Raw genomic sequence first — 19,259 nt, forward strand, 5'->3', positions numbered from 1 at the left:
TTATAAGTGTATATATGTTTTACTGTACTTTGGGATCCAAACGCACATACTCCACAGACCTACATTAGAACAGAGAAGAAGCTTGTCTGATCATGTTAAACGGGAACAGCTGCTAAAGTAGGATTGGTCAGTAGCATTTGTAAGGTGCGGCTTAGCGAAGGGTCATCTGAGGTTGTTTAAGTTCACAAAGACACATCAGATAAACCAAATGGGCACATTCAATCTTATAAATGAAGCAAATATGTAAGAGATATCAGAGGCAGAGCTGGTATACAGACCAATGGTCTCGCAACACAGTCTCTTTGAATTATCATCCATTTATTTTATTGATTGATAAAGTGTGGTTTATCTGTATTTTAAGGGTCGCTCGTTGCGCGAGGGCACGCTAAGACGAGCTCACAGGCGCAGCTTCACACCTGCTAGCTTTATTGAGGAAGATGTCGTGGACTTCCCAGATGAACTGGACACATCGTTCTTTGCTAGGGTAGGTAAACCCCACCGAACACATCACACATACATTTGTTTTTGAGAGTCTTTTTCTAATATGCTTGTTTACTGTCTGTCGGGTGTCAGGATGCCCTGATGCATGAGGAGATGTCCACTTTTCACGATGAGGTGTTTGAGTCTCCAACAGACTCCACCATGAAGGACGTGGACAGCAAACAGCTGGATGAGTCGGAGCTAACAGGCAGCGCACTGGACAAAAGCGAGTTAGAAAGGAGTCACTTAATGCTGTGAGCTTCACAACACATTTTTTGATGCCATATTATCTGTCACAATAATTGTGTTGTGATACCGTAAAATATTTGATAATAGAAAATCTTAGCGGCAGAGATACTCCAGACACTTTTCCCTTTGTTTGAAATTTCTAATTCAGTCATGAAACTCTAGATGGCGCAGGCTGATAGGTCTCTTATATGCTATCTGCAAGCAGTAACATCATTACCGAATGGCACAAGCTGATTGGCCTCTTCTGCAGCCAATGAGATTGCTTGCTCATCATTTAAATAGTCTGGTTCAGTGTTCTCTGTTGGCTAGTCCAGAGTCCTCTGAAACCCTCCACCTCCCCAGCTCCACCTGCCTAGATCTGCTACGGGATTTATGAATGTCTGTTCTTGTAGCAGCAGCAGCATATCTTACATGCTCACAGCTGCATGTCTGTGTATCTAATAGCAGTAGCAAGTCTATATTTGCTCTGCAGCAGCAGCGTAGCGGATCTAGTCCGCCAAGACCAAATACATTAACATTTCCATATTCATTAACATGCCAAAACTTCTTAGAGAGATGTCATGATTGAAATACATTTTTCAAAATATGTGATATGATTTAATTTTAGGCTCTGTTTACACTAATGCATTTTCGTTTTAAAACACATACGTTTTGCTACAGTTATGCCTGTCGTTTACACTACACCGGCGTTTTTGAACTTTGAAAACAGAGACTTTCGAAAACGCTGCAGAGCCTTTTATAGTTTAAAAACGCCAGGGTTGCTTTCATTGTAAATGGACCAAAACGCAGACTTTTGAAAACGATGGCGTGGCTTCACACGTTCGTTCTGCTTATCCTTGACGACTGTGTAAACGATAACATGGAGACTGAACTGCAATCTTTACTAGCTTTGTTGTCATTTTTAGCAGCCATTGTGCAGATAAACACTGCATTTTTTTAATACTGCAGCTACCTACATGCGCAAGAGACAACTGTTTACACTTGTACACGTTTGCCTAGTGTGCATGAACGGTCACGTGACACCAGTTTTCAGCTGTGTAATGTAGACGGAGATCAATTCTGAAATGCTGTGGAAATGAGAATTGTGTAGACGAGGATCGTTTTCATTTTAAAACACAGTTTTTCGAATTTGAATAAAAAATAAATATATATATATAGATAGATATTTTAAAAATATCATTATAAATTATGTTTAAGAACCATTTAAAATGAATTTGGTTACGAATATTTATAAATATTAAAATTATATCCAAAAATATTTAAAAATGGATAATTATTTATTGACATAAGATGTTAAAAATGCAAAAAATTAATTCATCTGGCTCAGACATTGTTCTATGACTGTAAAGATGCTCTATAATTCTTTGCTCATTCTTCAAACAGACCTTTAGAGCGTGGCTGGCGAAAAGTTAAGGAGGGAACAACAGCGCCCCCTAAAGTCAGACTGAGGCAGGAGGTAGTGAGTGTGAACGGTCAGCGGAGAGGCCAGCGTATAGCCGTGCCTGTAAAGAAGCTCTTTGCAAGAGAAAAAAGACCATATGGATTGGGCATGGTGGGAAAGCTGACCAATCGAACATATCGCAAGCGTATCGACAGCTACGTGAAACAACAGATAGAGGACATGGATGACCACAGGTATGCAAACTTCGTTCAATCCCTAAAACGTCTTTATGATTTTAGGAGATGCTCATAATGTGAGACGGTGTTTCTCTATTCTGTTTCTCAGGCCTTTCTTTACATATTGGATAACGTTCGTTCACATACTCATCACCATTTTGGCAGTGTGTATTTATGGCATTGCACCAGTGGGATTCTCCCAGCATGAAACCGTCGATTCTGTGAGTGCTCCTACACTCCTGCATTTCTTGATGCTCTATTCCTGTTTCCAACCATCTGGTGTTTGTCAACACATTTGTTATTTCCCCCCACAAAGGTCCTAAGAAATAAAGGCGTTTATGAAAACGTCAAATTCGTGCAGCAAGAGAACTTTTGGATTGGACCAAGTTCGGTGAGTTGTTTCTTTCTAAAATCAATATGCAGGGGTTGAAGTTATGACTAAATTCTGATCTGAAGCACTATCTAGAAACACTGCATGTCTCATGGTACAAAATGTGCAAGTTTCAGCAATCAACTATACATATATAATGTCAACACAGACTTTTAGGTTAGATGCGATGAATCATGATTAATCGATTTGACGGCACTAGTCGAAATACATTTCATAAGCAGCGATCAGTTGTTGAATCTTTTCCTGCTGAACAACTGAATAAAATAGTATCACAATACAAGTCATCGTCATTGTCCTCTTCTCATCAGGAGGCCTTGATTCACCTGGGAGCCAAATTTTCTCCTTGTATGCGACGGGACCAGCAGGTACATCAACTGATTAAAAAAAAGCGGGAAATGGAGCGAAATTCGGCTTGCTGTGTGCGCAACGACCGCTCAGGTTGTCTGCAGACCTTAGAGGAGGAATGCTCTGTAAGTACAGGAGCCGCGGACAATCAAGGCAGTGAATGAGAAGCTGTCAGGCCATTAACGTCTTTGTCTTCATGTTTCAGAGCACTTTGGCTGTCTGGGTAAAATGGCCTCAGCATCCCAGCACCCCTCAGCTGGAGGGGAAGGACCGGCAGTATGGCTCTGTGTGTCATCAGGACCCCAGGTGAGGGAAAATACGACTTCACTCAATACTTTAATTTTCACAGAGACATTTCAAACACAAGACTGTGTTTTTGGCAGGACGTGTATAGAGCCAGCCTCGGTCTCTCCCCATGAGTGGCCTGATGACATCACTAAATGGCCAGTAAGTATTGCATCAAGTATATCATTATATGAAAGAACTATAGTATTACCTGCGGTAGCACCACGGTACTTTGTTTGTCCTAATATAGACATGTATTACAGATCTGCACCAAATATAATTCTGGGAAACACACCAATCTGCCTCATATCGACTGTACTATCACCGGCCGGCCCTGTTGCATCGGCACTAAAGGGAGGTGAGAACAGCTGCTGTTACTCACTGCTAACAAATGATCAATACTGAGACATTTCACATGCACTTGTTTGGTGGGCATGAAAATACAGTTTTGTGCACTTTTTAAATATCTTGTGTGTTGCTTTGCAGGTGTGAAATCACATCAAGGGAGTACTGTGACTTCATGAAAGGATACTTCCACGAGGAGGCAACCCTCTGCTCACAAGTAAGCAGACTAAACCAGATAGCTTTAGCTTTCCTGTTGCTCAGTGGTTAGAGCATGGCACTAGCAATGCCAAGGTCATGGGTTCGATCCCAGGGTTTGCATATACTCCCATACAAATGTATAGTAAAATGCAATGTAAGTCGCTTTGGATAAAAGTGTCTGCCAAGTGCATAAATGTAAATGTATATGTAATAAACACAGAAAAAAGTCAAAGATGTGCTATAAGTGATACTGAAGCACAACTGTTAATTGCTTTGAATTAAATGTTAAAGGGTTTGTTCACCCAAAAATGAAAATAATATCATTAATTACTATGATACACCTGTAAGACCGTTCATCTTCAGAACACAAATTGAGATATTTTTGATGAAATCCGATGGCTCAGTAAGGCCTCCATTGACAGCAAGATAATTAACACTTTCAGATGCCCAGAAAGCTACTAAAGACATATTTAAAACAGTTCATGTGACTACAGTGGTTCAACCTTAATGTTATAAAGAGACGAGAATACTTTTTGTGCACCAAAAAAACAAAATAACGACTTTATTCAACAATATCAAGTGATGGGCGATTTCAAAACACTGCTTCATGAAGCTTCGAAGCTTTATGAATCTTTTGTTTCGAATCAGTGGTTCAGAGCATGTATCAAACTGCCAAAGTCACGCCCCCAAGGGTGAACCATTGAAATTTCGAAACGCTTATGAAATAAAGAAACGAGACATTTACTGAAATCACATGACTTCCACGTTCTGAACCACAGATTCAAAAGAAAAGATTCATAAAGCTTTGAAGCTTCATGAACCACTGTAGTCACATGAACTGTTTTAAACATGTTTTTAGTAGCTTTCTGGGCATCTGAAAGTGTTAATTATCTTGCTGTCAATAGAGGCCTCACTGAGCCATTAGATTTCAACAAAAATATCTTAATTTGTGTTCTGAAGATGAACGACATGAGGGTGAGTAATTAATGACAGAATTTTCATTTTTGGGTGAACTAATCCTTTAATATGTGACAATGAATTTAACAATAGCAGATGACAATAGCAAATACTGCTGAACACTTTACTATTATGTACTAATGATAGACTAAACAGTAAAAATGAACCGGAGAAGATTTCCATGTCAAAGAAGGCAGGGCCTCAGAGCCACGCCTACCTATTACTTTATCGCCATAGACCAATGGTAGCTCAAAGGTGTTTACCAGCCAGAGCAAACATTTCTGGAAAGTTTACTTTGGCAAGCTGTTTCAAACTCCAGAAACTTACACAAAACGAACTTCGTTTGGGCCTGATTTTGTTCGAAATGACGTCAAACCAGTTCGTTCTTTGATTTAGTTTGAAGTATATCAGGGCCTCTTAGATAAGTTCAGGTCGCAAGCGAGTGTAAAGCTCTCAGACCTAAATGTTTCACCTCTTGCCAATATTCACCCACTAGACTAATGAAGAAGAACGGAAGATAAATCTTCCTTCTGCTAAGTGCTCTGTAATCACCATGAAGGTTGCCATGCTAAGCTTCTCTGCTTTGGCAAAATCTGTTGTCGTCTGAAAGGGCACACCAAGATTGCCCATGTCTGAAGCGTGTGCCAGCTTCCAGGGTTTTAACTTAAGTCTTTGTGCTAGAAGTGTGTTAAATACTGTCTAATGTCTTTAGCTTGAAAATGCAATTTAATTTATTATTGGCAGTATTTCAGGATGTTTCTCTTTTTAGATGTTTTCTAATTTAAAGAAATGCACTAATCTGTCCCTGTCAGGTGCACTGCATGGATGACGTGTGTGGCCTTCTTCCTTTCCTGAACCCGGAGGTCCCAGATCAGTTTTACCGTCTCTGGCTCTCACTGTTCCTGCATGCTGGGTGAGTGACTGTAGAGTATGGGGATCTTTACACCCTCTTCACACTACACACAAAACAGGAAGCCGAAACTAATTGCAGGTGAATGGTCTGTTCAACCCAAGAGCAAAACAACAAAGTGAAACATTGCAGACGAAACTGAAACGAAAAAACATAAAAGACTGGTCACACCAACAGTGAAACAAAAAAGTGAAACTATGCAAATGAAAGGTCTAGTTCAGATCCAGAACAATGCAAAAAGCACACGACAGGTCTATTTGTATCCAAATTTATATGAAAAAGCAAAAATTCTCAAACAAAACACTGTTCATACCAAGACCAAAACAAAAAAGCAAAGCATTGCAGATTAAATGTACATTCGCATTAATAGTGAAAAATTTACAAATCCATATCATTTATTCACACCTAGGACGAAGCGAAAAAGCTAGACATCGCAGAAAAAAAAGGCCTTTTAACCCATAGAGCAAAACAACAAAAAGTGAAATATTGCAGACAAAATTAAAGGTGAAACAAAATAGCAAATTATCACAGAGAGTATGGCCACAGACTGGCCACACCAAGAGTGATACAAAAAAGTCAAACAATGCAAATAAAAGTTCTGTTCAGACCAAGAGCAACACGAAAAGAACATGACAGGTCTATTCGCACCTAAAGTTAAACGAAAAGGCAAAAATTGTCAAACAAAACATCTGTTCAGATTAAGACGAAAAAAGCGAAGCATTGCAGATTTAATGTCTATTTGCACCAACAGTGAAACAAAAATGTACATAATTTATTCACATGTAGGATGTGAAAAAACTACACATTGCAGACGAAAGGTCTTTTAAACAATGGAGCGAAAATGAAAAAGTGAAACATTGCAGATAAAATCAAAAGTGAAACAAAATAGCAAATTATCACAGAGAAGTGTGGTCATGGACTGGTCACACCAACAGCAAAACAAAAAAAGAGTGAAACGATGTAAATGAAAGGTCCCGTTCAGACCAATAACAACATGAAATTTAAAACACGGCATACAACAGACAAAAATCTGCAAACAAAACATGTTTTCACACCAAGAGTGAAATGAAAAAGCAAAATATCACAGGTTAAATCACAAGTATTGGTATGTAATAATGCAAGAGTTTCGGAAAATTTCTTAAAAATTTCTCAAAATTTCAAATTTGAGTAATTTCTCATCAAAATCCCCCCAGACTAAATTACTAGAACTATGTTGTTCATATTCATTTTACAGCTCTACTCTCACTCTTACTGTATGTCAACAGTTGTCTCATGAGTTACAGTTTTTATTCATATTCATACTCAATTGAAACACTGCTGGAACCTCTTCTTAAATCTTCAGCCAATAAGCTATAAACAAATTCCTCTTGGTTTTAACTACGCACACATGGTGGAATGTTTTACCCATGAGTACTGTGTCCCATGCCGCACTGCAGTATATTTCAAATGCTCAAAAGCTGACACATATGATCAGATTACCTGCTTTAAGAAACAGCTGACACTTGGAAGATGCCACTATTTAGTGTGGCGTGATCTGTAGTAGTAATCAAAGAGAGTGCTTCACTGAGCAGCTCTTTGCCTTTCTTAAGAAGGCTCAGATTAACGCTTCTGCACGTGCCTCTGTCAAACACCTTGATCATCACACTCTCAAACGTCCTTGAACCAGCTGAAGTTGGATTGTCTGTTGCATATTTGTTCATATTTGTGGCCAATGCACTGAAACGTCTTTCATAATAACATGTGCGGAGACTCTTGTTTTGACATGCCTTTGCCACATTTTATGAGACAGCTGACAGAAGTGTAATTATGACATAGGCGGTGGTTTTCTTGGACATATTTTAGAGTCAGTGGCATCATATCTTGTATGAGGGAAATGTTTATGACCATGTCAGAATGTTGTGGTGTATCGGGAATGAAAAATATGCATTCAAATCCATAAAGTTGTTAAACAACATGCTTGAAACGTTCTCTTTGTCCCCATCTGTTAAAAACAGGATTCTGCATTGCCTGGTGTCGGTATGTTTTCAGATGACAATTCTTCGAGACCTGGAGAAGTTGGCCGGATGGCTTCGAATATCTATCATCTATATCCTGAGTGGCATCACAGGAAACCTGGCTAGTGCCATCTTCCTCCCCTACAGGGCTGAGGTGAGCATCGCTTACCCCCTCCAGAACCGGCCCCTAAAACCTGCTGGTCTAGAACCAGAAACCACTGACATCAGACAGACGTGAAACAAAAGTAGATCACCCTCCTTATAATCAGTAAAGCTGTTTGAACTGGAAGCGCTCACATCCAGTTGATGGACATCTGGTTTATGTTGTTTGTGGCCCTAGCTGATTTAGTTTTCATCCATTTAAAATGATTTTATTTATGAATATTCTGTTTGATTTCTTTGATTTCAAATTGATTTCTATGAATGTTATTCATTATTTGAATTAGTGACACTCATTTTTTGCAGTAGTGCTGTCATGTCTGGCTATAACATGTCATGTAGCCTATAACAAACTCGCACACGTTTATTTTTTATAATTTACATATAATTTATAGTACTTATGTGTCTTCAACAACCAGATGCATTTACACTGGTTTTGTCTGGAATGCGTCTCAAGCCACCTCCTGAAGTGATCGGATTGAAATCCGTCTCAAAAGCGTTTCTTTTAGAAGGCATTTACACCCAGGGCCTCATTTATAAAACGTACGTACGCACAGATTTGAATGTCGAGGGTACGTACTCTAAAATCCACACCAACGGTCTTTAATGTGGAAAAGTGCTTGGCGCCACGTCAGGGTCCAAGCAGAGATACACACTTTTCCATATGGCAGAGAGTCGGAGTACTGCAGGTATTGGAAATCTAAGCGATTCTTTCCGCTCACCATTCTTAAGAAAAGCATTTGGACGTCGACTGGTGCTCTTTTATGTGTTAATGATATTAGGCGGCGTTTACACGGGGGAGATCTGAAAACATTCAGCTGCTCACAAATTAAAGATCATTTACGATTTATAAGTTTCACATCTGGAAGAGAAGCGTATGCTACATTTTATAAATGAGGCCCCCGGTGTTTATCCGAAAGCTATCCGGTCAGAGAAAACAAATGAAGTGAACAGGTGAAACAGGCCTAAAAATTATAAAGACAAAAAGTTAATACAGTTAAATTTACTTTTTAACTTTTTTTTTTTTTTCAAAAAATGGTATAAAATTTTTTCAAAACCATATGAATAAAAAGTGTATTTCTAAGAACTTTCTGCACGTGTTTTAAACTAGATTTTTAAATGATTTTTCCTATTCCTTATCATAAACACTCTTATTTAAAATTGACCCATATATTAAAATAACTTAGGACATTTAATTAAAAATAAAGTTTTTTTTAAACCAGTAAAAAAAAAAAAAAAAAAAAAAAAAGCAAACATGTTTATTTGGGGAAGGTTATTTAGTAAAAAATTTTAGGAGCACCAGCTAAGACAAGGATTCCCAAACATTTTTTTTGCCAGATGATCCACTTTGACTTCAAATATTTTCTTGAAGTAACCCCTATTATTTTAAATTTATATTTAAAAACTTTAACAACACATTCTCATGTTTACGGTTCTTTTATTTCAGTTAATGGTCACATGATGTACAGGTAAACAAAATAAAATATTCTATTTTGTTATTGTTTTTATAAGGAGCCCTGCACATGACATGTGGACCAAAAAAAAAAAAAAAAAAAAAAAAAATATATATATATATATATATATATATATATATATATATATATATATATATATATATATATATATATAATTTTAATTCTATATTTGTTTATATATATATATATATATATATATATATATATATATATATATATATATATATATATATATATATATATATATATATATATATAATCAAATATATATTATATATATATATATATACATATATATATATATATATATATATATATATATATAGTGGCCACAAATTAAGAATTCATTCACATAAATAAAAAATTTGTTCCCTCGTTTTAGTTAATTGTGGCCATGTTGTACTAATTCATTCCCTAGTTTTGATTTAACTAAAATAAGGGAAATAATTATTAAAACTTGGCCATGATTTGACAAAAACAAGGCAACAAATGAATAAAATGAGGGAATTCATTCTTAATTCGTGGCTAGATGGATAGATAGATAGATAGATGGATAGATAGATAGATATTTACCCATGTGCCATGTGCAGGGCTCCATATTTTATTTAAAAAATTGTATTAACTTTAAATATGACTGAATTATTAGCTTTTCATTTAAATCATAAAGCCCCTGCAGTTCCACCAGGGGTTTGCGAACCAAACTTTAGGAAAAGAACCGCCACAATCTTGGTGGAAAAGGGGTATTTTACTCGTCTATCTACGGCACTGAGTTTATCCCGACCCCTCTTTTGCTGTTTCTCTAGGTGGGTCCAGCTGGCTCTCAGTTTGGCATCCTGGCCTGTCTGTTTGTGGAGCTGTTTCAGAGCTGGCAGATTCTGGCTCAGCCGTGGCGGGCCTTCACTAAGCTACTGTGTGTGGTGCTCTTTCTGTTTGCATTCGGCCTGCTGCCCTGGATAGACAACTTCGCCCACATCAGCGGATTCATCTCGGGCTTCTTCCTCTCCTTCGCCTTCCTGCCCTACATCAGCTTCGGCCGCCTGGACATGTACCGCAAGCGCTGCCAGATCATCATCTTCCTGGTGGTGTTCGTGGGCCTGTTCGCCGGACTCGTGGTGCTCTTCTACGTGTATCCCATCAAGTGTGAGTGGTGCGAGCTGCTCACCTGCATTCCTTTCACTGACAAGTTCTGTGAGAAGTACGACCTCAACGCGCACCTCCATTGAGGGAGAGGCGGGGCTTTGGGGACGGAGGGATTTGATTGGTCGTTGATCTGCATCCGCCGGCCCCCAGCGTTCCTCCAATTGCACTTCATCTCTCCCAAATGAAGCCCTTTCTGTGAACGTGGACAGTATGCTTGTGTTGCTTTTTTTACTCAAGTGCAAGTTGGAACTCAACTTTGACCATGATTTTAGGACTCTGAAAATGAAGAACGCTTTTTAACGTACCCTAAAGTTTTATGTAGTCTATTGATAAGGGTGTCTGATAATCATATGAAAACAGGGTCACCCTCGCCCGAAAACTTTATTTACACTACAGTCTCAGAAGGCAGTGTCATCATAAAAGCACTGGTACACCAAACGGAGAACACGTCTTCTCCAATTTGATTGTTGTACTTTTTATGTTTTAGCATGTCAGGGGTAGGTTTGTCTTTGTTTAGTCGACCTCAGAATCCAGGGACGAAAAAACTCTGTACCTTCGGTGCCTTGATAAATGTACCTACTACTGCCATATTTTCGTTACACGTTGAGCACTCAAATGATATTCTTTTATTTGTGTGTTACTTCTGATGGAGTAATAGTTGATTATGAAAGGGTAGTGTTTTAGCTACCCAATTTACTCACTTGTTACAGAATACAGCTAAAAATAACCTGCACTTCTGAAGTTTGTCTGTTTTTCTTGTCTACTAGACCATGAACTAGCTCTAAAATATGGAAGCCCATTTCCACCTCAGAGTAAAAAATATAAATAAAAGTACTTAATATCTCTATGTGACTGTTTTTCAACATCACATATCACAATGTGACTATTTATCACAGTAGCTATGTTTCCAAGCACTTATTTTTATGCACAATTTTGGGATATTGCATTAAAAAAAACACTGGATGGAAACGCCAAGATGCGCATAAATTCTAAAAATGCACATACAAAACCTGAGGTGGATATATATATATATATATATCCACCGTCTAACCAGTGGACCAATTTCATCGCACAGCATCTCAAATGTCAGTTCAATCGTTTTGAAATGTCTGAGGTCTGAGCCGAAGTCTGGCATCAGAATGATTTGGTTTAATTCACTCCCAGAAACGTCATGTACGATTGTGTTCCCAAACACCAGCATCCGAACTCAAGAACATGACAGCGTTTATCACGTTTTGTCTGTGCGCTCTGTACTTGCATAGTCATTTAAGATGTAGGAAAAAAAAGAGCCACAGTGGGTTCCCTTATTGCAACAACTTCCATTTTTATTAGATATTTTGTGCCAATTTCACAGGAAATTACGATTTTGTTCTCTTGGACACATGGGATGAAAACGCTGCTTTATTCACAAGTGTTGTATGCGATATACCAGTTTTGTGCATAAGTTAAATTAGCAACTTTGGATGGAAACTTAGCTAATGTGACTATTTCTCATAATTGCAACTATATATCTCATAGTGTTGAAATTTCTGTCATTAATTACTCACCCTCATGTCATTCCAAACCTGTAAGACCTTCGTTAATCTTCAGAACACAATTTAAGATATTTTTGATGAAATCCGTGAGCTTTCTGGCCTCCAATAAACTGCAACGTTACCACTTTCAAGGATCAGAAAAGTATTAAAGATATATTTAAAACAGTTCATGTGACTACAGTGGTTCAACATTAATGTTATGAAGCGACAAGAATACATTTTGTGTGCAAAAAACAAACAAAAATAACAACTTTATTCAAAAATTCAGTATCGGCTGGCTCTTGCATCAGCATCGCATGCATGCGTCGTGCTGCTCATGTGAACAGCATCGGCCAATACCGAACCGCCATTCTGACGTAGAACCCGGAAGCGCTGCACTGTGTTTACTACGTCAACACCGTAGTTTATATATAGTGATGTGGCTTTATTTCTCATAACATATCACATTTGCATCTGGAAATCTCAGTGTGACTATTTCTTCGTTTAAAATTTCCCAAAACTACTTTTTTGTTGTTGTTTTTTTCCCTCTGAGGTGGAAACAGAAGTCCATACTAAACCAGTCTGACTGGTTAGAAACAAAGTTGTGAAATGTTTAGGATGGTACCAAGAATAATAACTTATTGTGTCCATAAACCTAAAGAAATGCACTGCGCATAAAATACACATTACAAAAATATAGCTTTGTTAATAGATTTTTATTGATTAGATAGCCATAATAGTATGACTAATGCCACAGAGAATGTTTATGGATATACTAAAGTTTACATCAGTTCATTCACTGTATACATAGTTTGCATTTCAAAACACATTGTCACATATGCAGTAATATATAAGGAAGATTTTATTCTAAAACAGTATTCAACATTGTCCACTTGCAGTCCAAGGGATGGAATATTATTAAAAAAATAAAATGATTTGTCAAATTTTCAATTAAATTTTATATTTTCCAGAAGAAAGATTCTGACTTCACTTTTTGAATGGTTGAATTTTGTACCATTAGAATATTATTTATGTTAAATGTTAAAGATTCTTTAATTTTTTTTATTGATCAAACAAAATTATGAATATGGTAACCCCCCAAAATAAAGTTTGTTTTATTATTATTAATTGTTAAAATCAACTACAGTTTTTTGACCAGTAAAGTGTGCAGTGTATTTTGGGCAGTTCACAAGAAAAAAAAAAATGCAGTAAACAACCAACATCTGTATGCATTTAGCCTTCATATGCTCGAATGTAAGATCTCCAATCTCTTTAAATAAGTGCATAGGTAAGTCTCTGGCTCTTTGCTCAGGTGGTATTCGGGCTTTGAGTCCTTGACAAGGTGAACCTCTGAACCTGTGATTGCCGAGATCCATCCAGAAACTACACACGAAGTCCTTCATCAGGATTGGATGTGCTGTAAGCTAAAGAAACTTAACATCCGCTGTTTCGTCGTGCGTAAGCCAGGCCTCCGAGCTGATACTCCATCTCTCTGAAGGCCAAGGCCCCCACAGTGATGGCAGATTGACCCTTCTCCTTGAAACCAGCTTTCTGGTAGAAGGGCACCAGGAACTCCTCACAGACCAGCAGGGCCCTGCGCAGGCCTGGGAGACAGCGCAGGTACTGCAGGTAACGCCAAAGCAAGATGGAGCCTTTGCCCTGCTGCCGACAGTGGCGGTGCACTGACAGCACGTGGATGTGTACTGTGGGAGAGCCTGGGACGTGTGTGTTCAAGGCCTCCTGGATCAGATGGTCAAAAGAGTGTTAGAACCTAAACACGTTCTAACTGAATCTACATGTTTCTGATATACATGATACAAGGTTTATTTAAAGAACCACACAGGTGTTTTTTCACTTCTCACCTGTTCTAGTTTCTCTTTGTCCCAGCCAGATCCAATGATGAAGGCCACCAGCTGGCCCTCTTCAAACCATCCCAAAGAGAGCTCAGGACACTGGCCCAGGAAACTAAGCACCTCATCAAGGGTGAGTGGACATTCACCGGAAACAGAGACAAATGCTGCAGAGGGAGAGATGGGAAAGATACATGGCTGAGTCAACCCTCATCCCACCGCAAACAAAAGCTTATCGGCAGATTATCAGGTTTATCGCAATCACGCCGGCTTGTTGACTACAGCCTTCTAGTTTTCTATATGTAGAACTTGGGAAGTGCTTAAGGACTTTAGCATTGATTTTCTTCACACTGGTTTGAATTGACTCTCCTACCAAGAAATGCAAGCAATCAGTTACATAGTATATGTAAAAAAGTTTGTTATCCAGATGTGTGTTGGTGTGTATTTACAGTATTTTATTAGGGCACCAATTTTAAAATGAATTCTGTAAATAAATATTCAATTCTTCCAGGCTAGCCAAAACAAACTTTTTCACAAATTCAAAAGTTTTGGGTCGGTAAGATTTTTTCAGGTTTTTTAAGAGAATACTCTTATATAACTGTTCTATTTGAATATATTGTAAAATATAATTCATTCATGTGATCAAAACTGAATTTTCAGCATCGTTACTCGTTGTGTAACTCATTCTGATATGATGATTTGATGCTCAAGAAACATTTCTGATTGTGCTGCTTGATATTTTTTATGAAAATGTGATTCTTTGATAAATGGAAAGTTCAAAAGAACAACATTTCATTTAATATAAATCATTTGTAACATTATAAATGTCTTTACTGTCACTTTTGATCATTTTAAACATTTAAAAAAGAAAAAATTCAGACCCTTAAAATAAAGGAGTGTTTATCCTACAACATTTTTCACATTAGTGACACTTAAACACTGCACGACCTTCTTTAACAGCATTTTAGTTCATTCTAGCACTCTATTTTGGTAAATCTATTTGAAGCACCCCAATATAACCCCACCACATCTGAGAAACGTCTTACCTTCTCTCTCGATCTCAAATACACTAATGGCATCCTGTGGGGTGAGATTACGGAACTCGCTAGCAGGTAACGTGTGTCGTCGCTGGTGTCGGGACCTGGCAGTGCTTAGCGGCGTCTTCAGAAAGAACGGCTTCAGGAAGGGTGAGCTGACGACCTGCGGTGCCATCATCTGACACACGCTCACTTCTGACAACTGGAGGACAATACTGTTTATAATAGTAATGCAGCCTCTTGAGCACTTGTTTTTTTTTAGGACACTTCTGTCTTTCTGTCAGTAGATTTGTCCGGCTGCTCTCTTCTATGGTCCGATGTGTTTGAATGCTATCGTACTACCTCGTTGAGGTCACCTCTCCTCCTCTTTAACCCTCCCTTCGTCACCTCTCTTTGTCACTTGGGCTCTTTCCAGGCCCGCCCCATATCTCCTAAAGTGTCCCGTCTTTAGAGGGATAGTGATGTACGCACGTGCCAGGTGAAGCTGCAGCAATTCCCTAAAAGTCTGTGTGCTAATAGCCTACTCAGAGCACAGCTCATAAGCCACTCCAAACACTTAGCCAGAAACTGTTTGTACAGCCAAAGCAAGCTTTGGAGTGTTTACTCCAGCCCCGGTAGATCTGTTATGTGTTTGATGTTGCCAAATTCAGCAGGCCGGTGCTTAACAAGAGAATAAGAAAACTGAGAACTAGTCATGAACCAATATGTCATTTTGAGATTGTCAGCATCTGCCGATAAATAAACCCACAGGGCCGAAGTGGTGTATCACTCGTGTAACAACTCCAAATTCCAAAATACAATAAAAACAGAAATATTGGGAAGTATTACAATAACTGTTTCTGTTTTGTCCTTTATGTACCCAGCAGTGTGTGTGTGTGTGTATAGTCTTGGTAAACCCTACATTATGGAGACAAAATGTCCCCACAAAGATGGTGATATCTGAAATCCTTGTCGGGTCATTTTTTGGTCCCCATGAGGACAGCGGCTTATAAATCATATAGAATCATGTTTTTTGAAAATGTTTATGGAAATTTCCAATAAATCAAGGAAACCCAATGTGTGTGTGTAATTATTTCAAGTATGCATTGGTCAAGGCAAACCATATTACTTGGTACATCCCATGTTGTGTCCAGGCTTTGTCCAGTCCTGGTTTTGTATAGTTTGAGATCACTTTACATCTGTATAGCAATCCCTGGCTGTAGTATTAAAGTGCCCCATTATGCCATTTTTAAGGTTCATAATATTGTTTTTTGAGCCTCTTACAACTGGTTTACATGCATGCAAGGACACAAAACACTTGTTTTCTCATAATATGCATTTAATACCACCTCATTTCCCAAAGATTCTTAAACGATTTGTTCGAAGCAGTTTGAAGATTCAGTCTATTTAAACCCCTCCTTTCCGTGAGCCTACTTGCTCTGATTGGTCAGATGGCCCAGTCTCTTGTGATTGGTCTACCGCGTACAGAGCATGTTGGAAATGAAACACCCATTGCCGTAACTGAATTACAGCTCCGGAGGCTTATCAATTCTCGAGATCTATGGATCGAGTGTATGGACAGAAAAGATGGCATCGATTTTACTGTATCAATTCGAGCCCAAGTCCAACGATGAAACGTCTGAAGTAGTCGATCAACCAGAAACTCAATCGCAAGCACGACTGGAGCAGGATGTTTAAAGGTGCCATCGAATGAAAAATTGAATTTACCTTGCCATAGTTGAATAACAAGAGTTCAGTACATGGAAATGACATACAGTGAGTCTCAAACTCCATTGTTTCCTCCATCTTATATAAATCTCATTTGTTTAAAAGACCTCAGAAAAACAGGCGAATCTCAACATAACACCGACTGTTACGTAACAGTCGAGATCATTAACATGTACGCCCCCAATATTTGCATGTTCAAGCATTAGACAAGGGCAGGCAGTATTAACGTCTGGATCTGTGCACAGCTGAATCATCAGACTAGGTAAGCAAGCAAGAACAATAGCGAAAAATGGCAGATGGAGCAATAATAACTGATATGATCCATGATATCATGATATTTTTAGTGATATTTGTAAATTGTCTTTCTAAATGTTTCGTTAGCATGTTGCTAATGTACTGTTAAATGAGGTTAAAGTTACCATTGTTTGTTACTGTATTCACGGAGACAAGAGCCGTTGCTATTTTCATTTTTAAACACTTGCAGTCTGTATAATTCATAAACACAACTTCATTCTTTATAAATCTCTCCAACAGTGTGTAATGTTAGCTTTAGCCCGTTAGCTACAGAGTACAACGTCAAACTCATTCAGAATCAAATGTAAACATCCAAATAAATAGGAATCGATGCATGCATGCAGCATGAATGACAAACACTTTGTAAAGATCTATTTTGAGGATTATATTAGCTGTGTGAACTTTGTTTATGCTGGTTAATGCAGTCGAGAGCTCGGGGGTGGGGGAGCGTGATATTTAAAGGGGCCGCGCACTGAATCGGTGCATATATAATTATGGCTCAAAATAGGCAGTTAAAAAAATTAATTAAAAAAAATCTATGGGGTATTTTGAGCTGAAACTTCACAGACACATTCAGGGGACACCTTAGACTTATATTACATCTTGTTAAAACTGGTTCTAGGGCACCTTTAAGTGTCAACTTAGTTTCTGGTATGTTACATTAATCAACATATAGTGGGCCCACAGCTGATTAGCAGAACTACAACGTCAGTTAACACTGCACTGGGTGTACACAACATAACATACAAAACTACATATTTTGAACAATCAATTGAAGATATAAACATCAATTATTAATCATACATACAGGATGTGAATCAGAGGAGCAAGCTGATCCAAAAAACTGGGTACTGACCCATCTTTCAAGAGCAAGCGTTTTGCGAATCCTGCATTGAACTCCCAGAGATTTGAGTAGCAGTCGTCAGTAAAATGACGGGTACACAAAAGATTCTTCACAGTCTCATCATTCGGAAGTGAAAATAAAACAAATTTACTTTCACAGCATCTTTACATGATGTTAACCACACAGAAAAGCTACAGTGTTTGAGGTCGGGTCAAGTTGTTTGTGGGCGGATAACAGGCGAGCATAAGTCAAATGTGTTACCCACGGAAGTGGGATTTGAACTACTGATGACACTTTTAGGCTGTTCAGAGTCGATTCTTTCTTTTGAGACTTAAACTTTATTTAAGGTACACTTTTGGTTGCACAACTTTGCAGATTGTTTACATTCACAGACAGCTACATTACACATTGAATGAAAGGTAATATTTGAAAAAGCATAATAGGGTCACTTTAAAATTGTTCATTTGAAGAAGAATGTATTATCTTTGCCATATAGTCCAGCCAGGTATGTATTATTTAATTTATACCATAGCATGTGGCTGAATGTTAATTTAAATATTTACGTATTTTTTGGACACTGCTATTCATATTTATCCCACAATGTCTTCCTTTTCAAATCTACACAGTCCGAAGCACTTTCAGAATTGCCTGTATTGAGCATTAAGGTTTTAAAAAGACATCAGACAAACTGAAGCTCAGAGTTAATGCTTGACCTCAGATGACATAGGAGGAGCTCAATTTAAGATGACATGACCTTCAACGACCCCTCAGAGAAGATCTAGTCATCATGTTAGGGGCCAGTTGCATGAAATTCTTAGACTAGTCAAACAAGTTAGCCTTTTTTTTTTTTTTTTTTTTACTTTAAGACTGGTCATAACTTTTTACAAAATGTAGACATGTAGAAATGTAACATGGTATAATTGGTATAATTTGAATCTAAAAAGTAAGACAGATTACCCCTTGGCAAACTGCTAGTTGGTCAGACCCATTCTTAAGACAGTCTTAACATAGTAACTGTGTTTATGCAACTAGTTACAGCTGAAATACTGTTTTAAAGGTGCCCTACAATTAAAAATTGAATTTACCTTGGCATAGTTGAATAACAAGACTTCAGTACATGGAAATGACATACAGTGAGTCTCAAACTCCATTGTTTCCTCCTTCTTATGTAAATCTCATTTGTTTAAAAGACCTCAGAAGAACAGGCAAATCTCAACATAACACCGACTGTTACGTAACAGTCGGGATCATTAATATGTATGACCCCAATATTTGCATATGCCAGCCCATGATCGAGGCATTACACAAGGGCAGCCAGTATTAAAGGTCCCGTTTTTCGTGGTTTTTTGAAGCTTTGATTGTGTTTATAGTGTGCAATATAACATGTGTTCATGTTTCGCGTGTAAAAAAACACAGTATTTTTCACATAATTTACTTATCTGTATACCGCTGTTTCCACTGTCATAAA

At 38.0% G+C, this 19,259-nt stretch overlaps 2 protein-coding genes across 5 annotated transcripts in view; one reads left to right on the top strand and one right to left on the bottom strand.

Moving 5' to 3' along the window:
• The window catches only part of rhbdf1a (rhomboid 5 homolog 1a (Drosophila)), a 54,871-nt gene extending 43,593 nt beyond the window's left edge, over nt 1–11,278 (top strand). For all 4 annotated transcript variants that reach the window (XM_048191243.1, XM_048191260.1, XM_048191267.1 and 1 more), the window contains 13 exons: nt 362–484; nt 574–734; nt 2,113–2,364; nt 2,456–2,567; nt 2,663–2,737; nt 3,046–3,207; nt 3,288–3,388; nt 3,466–3,529; nt 3,631–3,725; nt 3,854–3,929; nt 5,680–5,780; nt 7,772–7,925; nt 10,209–11,278. In XM_048191243.1, the coding sequence (XP_048047200.1) occupies nt 362–484; nt 574–734; nt 2,113–2,364; nt 2,456–2,567; nt 2,663–2,737; nt 3,046–3,207; nt 3,288–3,388; nt 3,466–3,529; nt 3,631–3,725; nt 3,854–3,929; nt 5,680–5,780; nt 7,772–7,925; nt 10,209–10,628 (1,896 nt within the window). In that variant the 3' untranslated portion in view covers nt 10,629–11,278. The remainder of the gene's footprint in view (nt 1–361; nt 485–573; nt 735–2,112; nt 2,365–2,455; nt 2,568–2,662; nt 2,738–3,045; nt 3,208–3,287; nt 3,389–3,465; nt 3,530–3,630; nt 3,726–3,853; nt 3,930–5,679; nt 5,781–7,771; nt 7,926–10,208) is intronic.
• Nucleotides 11,279–12,816: 1,538 nt separating this feature from the next.
• aanat2 (arylalkylamine N-acetyltransferase 2) lies at nt 12,817–15,347 on the bottom strand. Its single transcript, XM_048191643.1, has 3 exons — nt 14,956–15,347; nt 13,922–14,076; nt 12,817–13,799 (listed from the first exon to the last, which is right to left on the bottom strand). The coding sequence occupies exons 1-3, from the start codon at nt 15,122–15,124 to the stop codon at nt 13,494–13,496; spliced, it is 630 nt and encodes a 209-aa protein (XP_048047600.1). The 5' UTR covers nt 15,125–15,347; the 3' UTR covers nt 12,817–13,493.
• Nucleotides 15,348–19,259: the final 3,912 nt, after the last annotated feature.

Source organism: Megalobrama amblycephala, linkage group LG1 (genome assembly GCF_018812025.1).
Source record: "Megalobrama amblycephala isolate DHTTF-2021 linkage group LG1, ASM1881202v1, whole genome shotgun sequence".
Lineage (NCBI taxonomy): Eukaryota > Metazoa > Chordata > Actinopteri > Cypriniformes > Xenocyprididae > Megalobrama > Megalobrama amblycephala.

What these genes read in the sequence shown, in the direction of transcription:
- aanat2 (XM_048191643.1), bottom strand. Translation starts at nt 15,124, where the DNA reads ATGATGGCACCGCAGGTCGTCAGCTCACCCTTCCTGAAGCCGTTCTTT. An exon ending in ATTTGAGATCGAGAGAGAAG is followed by an intron (nt 14,077 to 14,955) that starts GTAAGACGTTTC and finishes CTCCCTCTGCAG; the next exon opens with CATTTGTCTCTGTTTCCGGT. An exon ending in ACAAAGAGAAACTAGAACAG is followed by an intron (nt 13,800 to 13,921) that starts GTGAGAAGTGAA and finishes CATCTGATCCAG; the next exon opens with GAGGCCTTGAACACACACGT.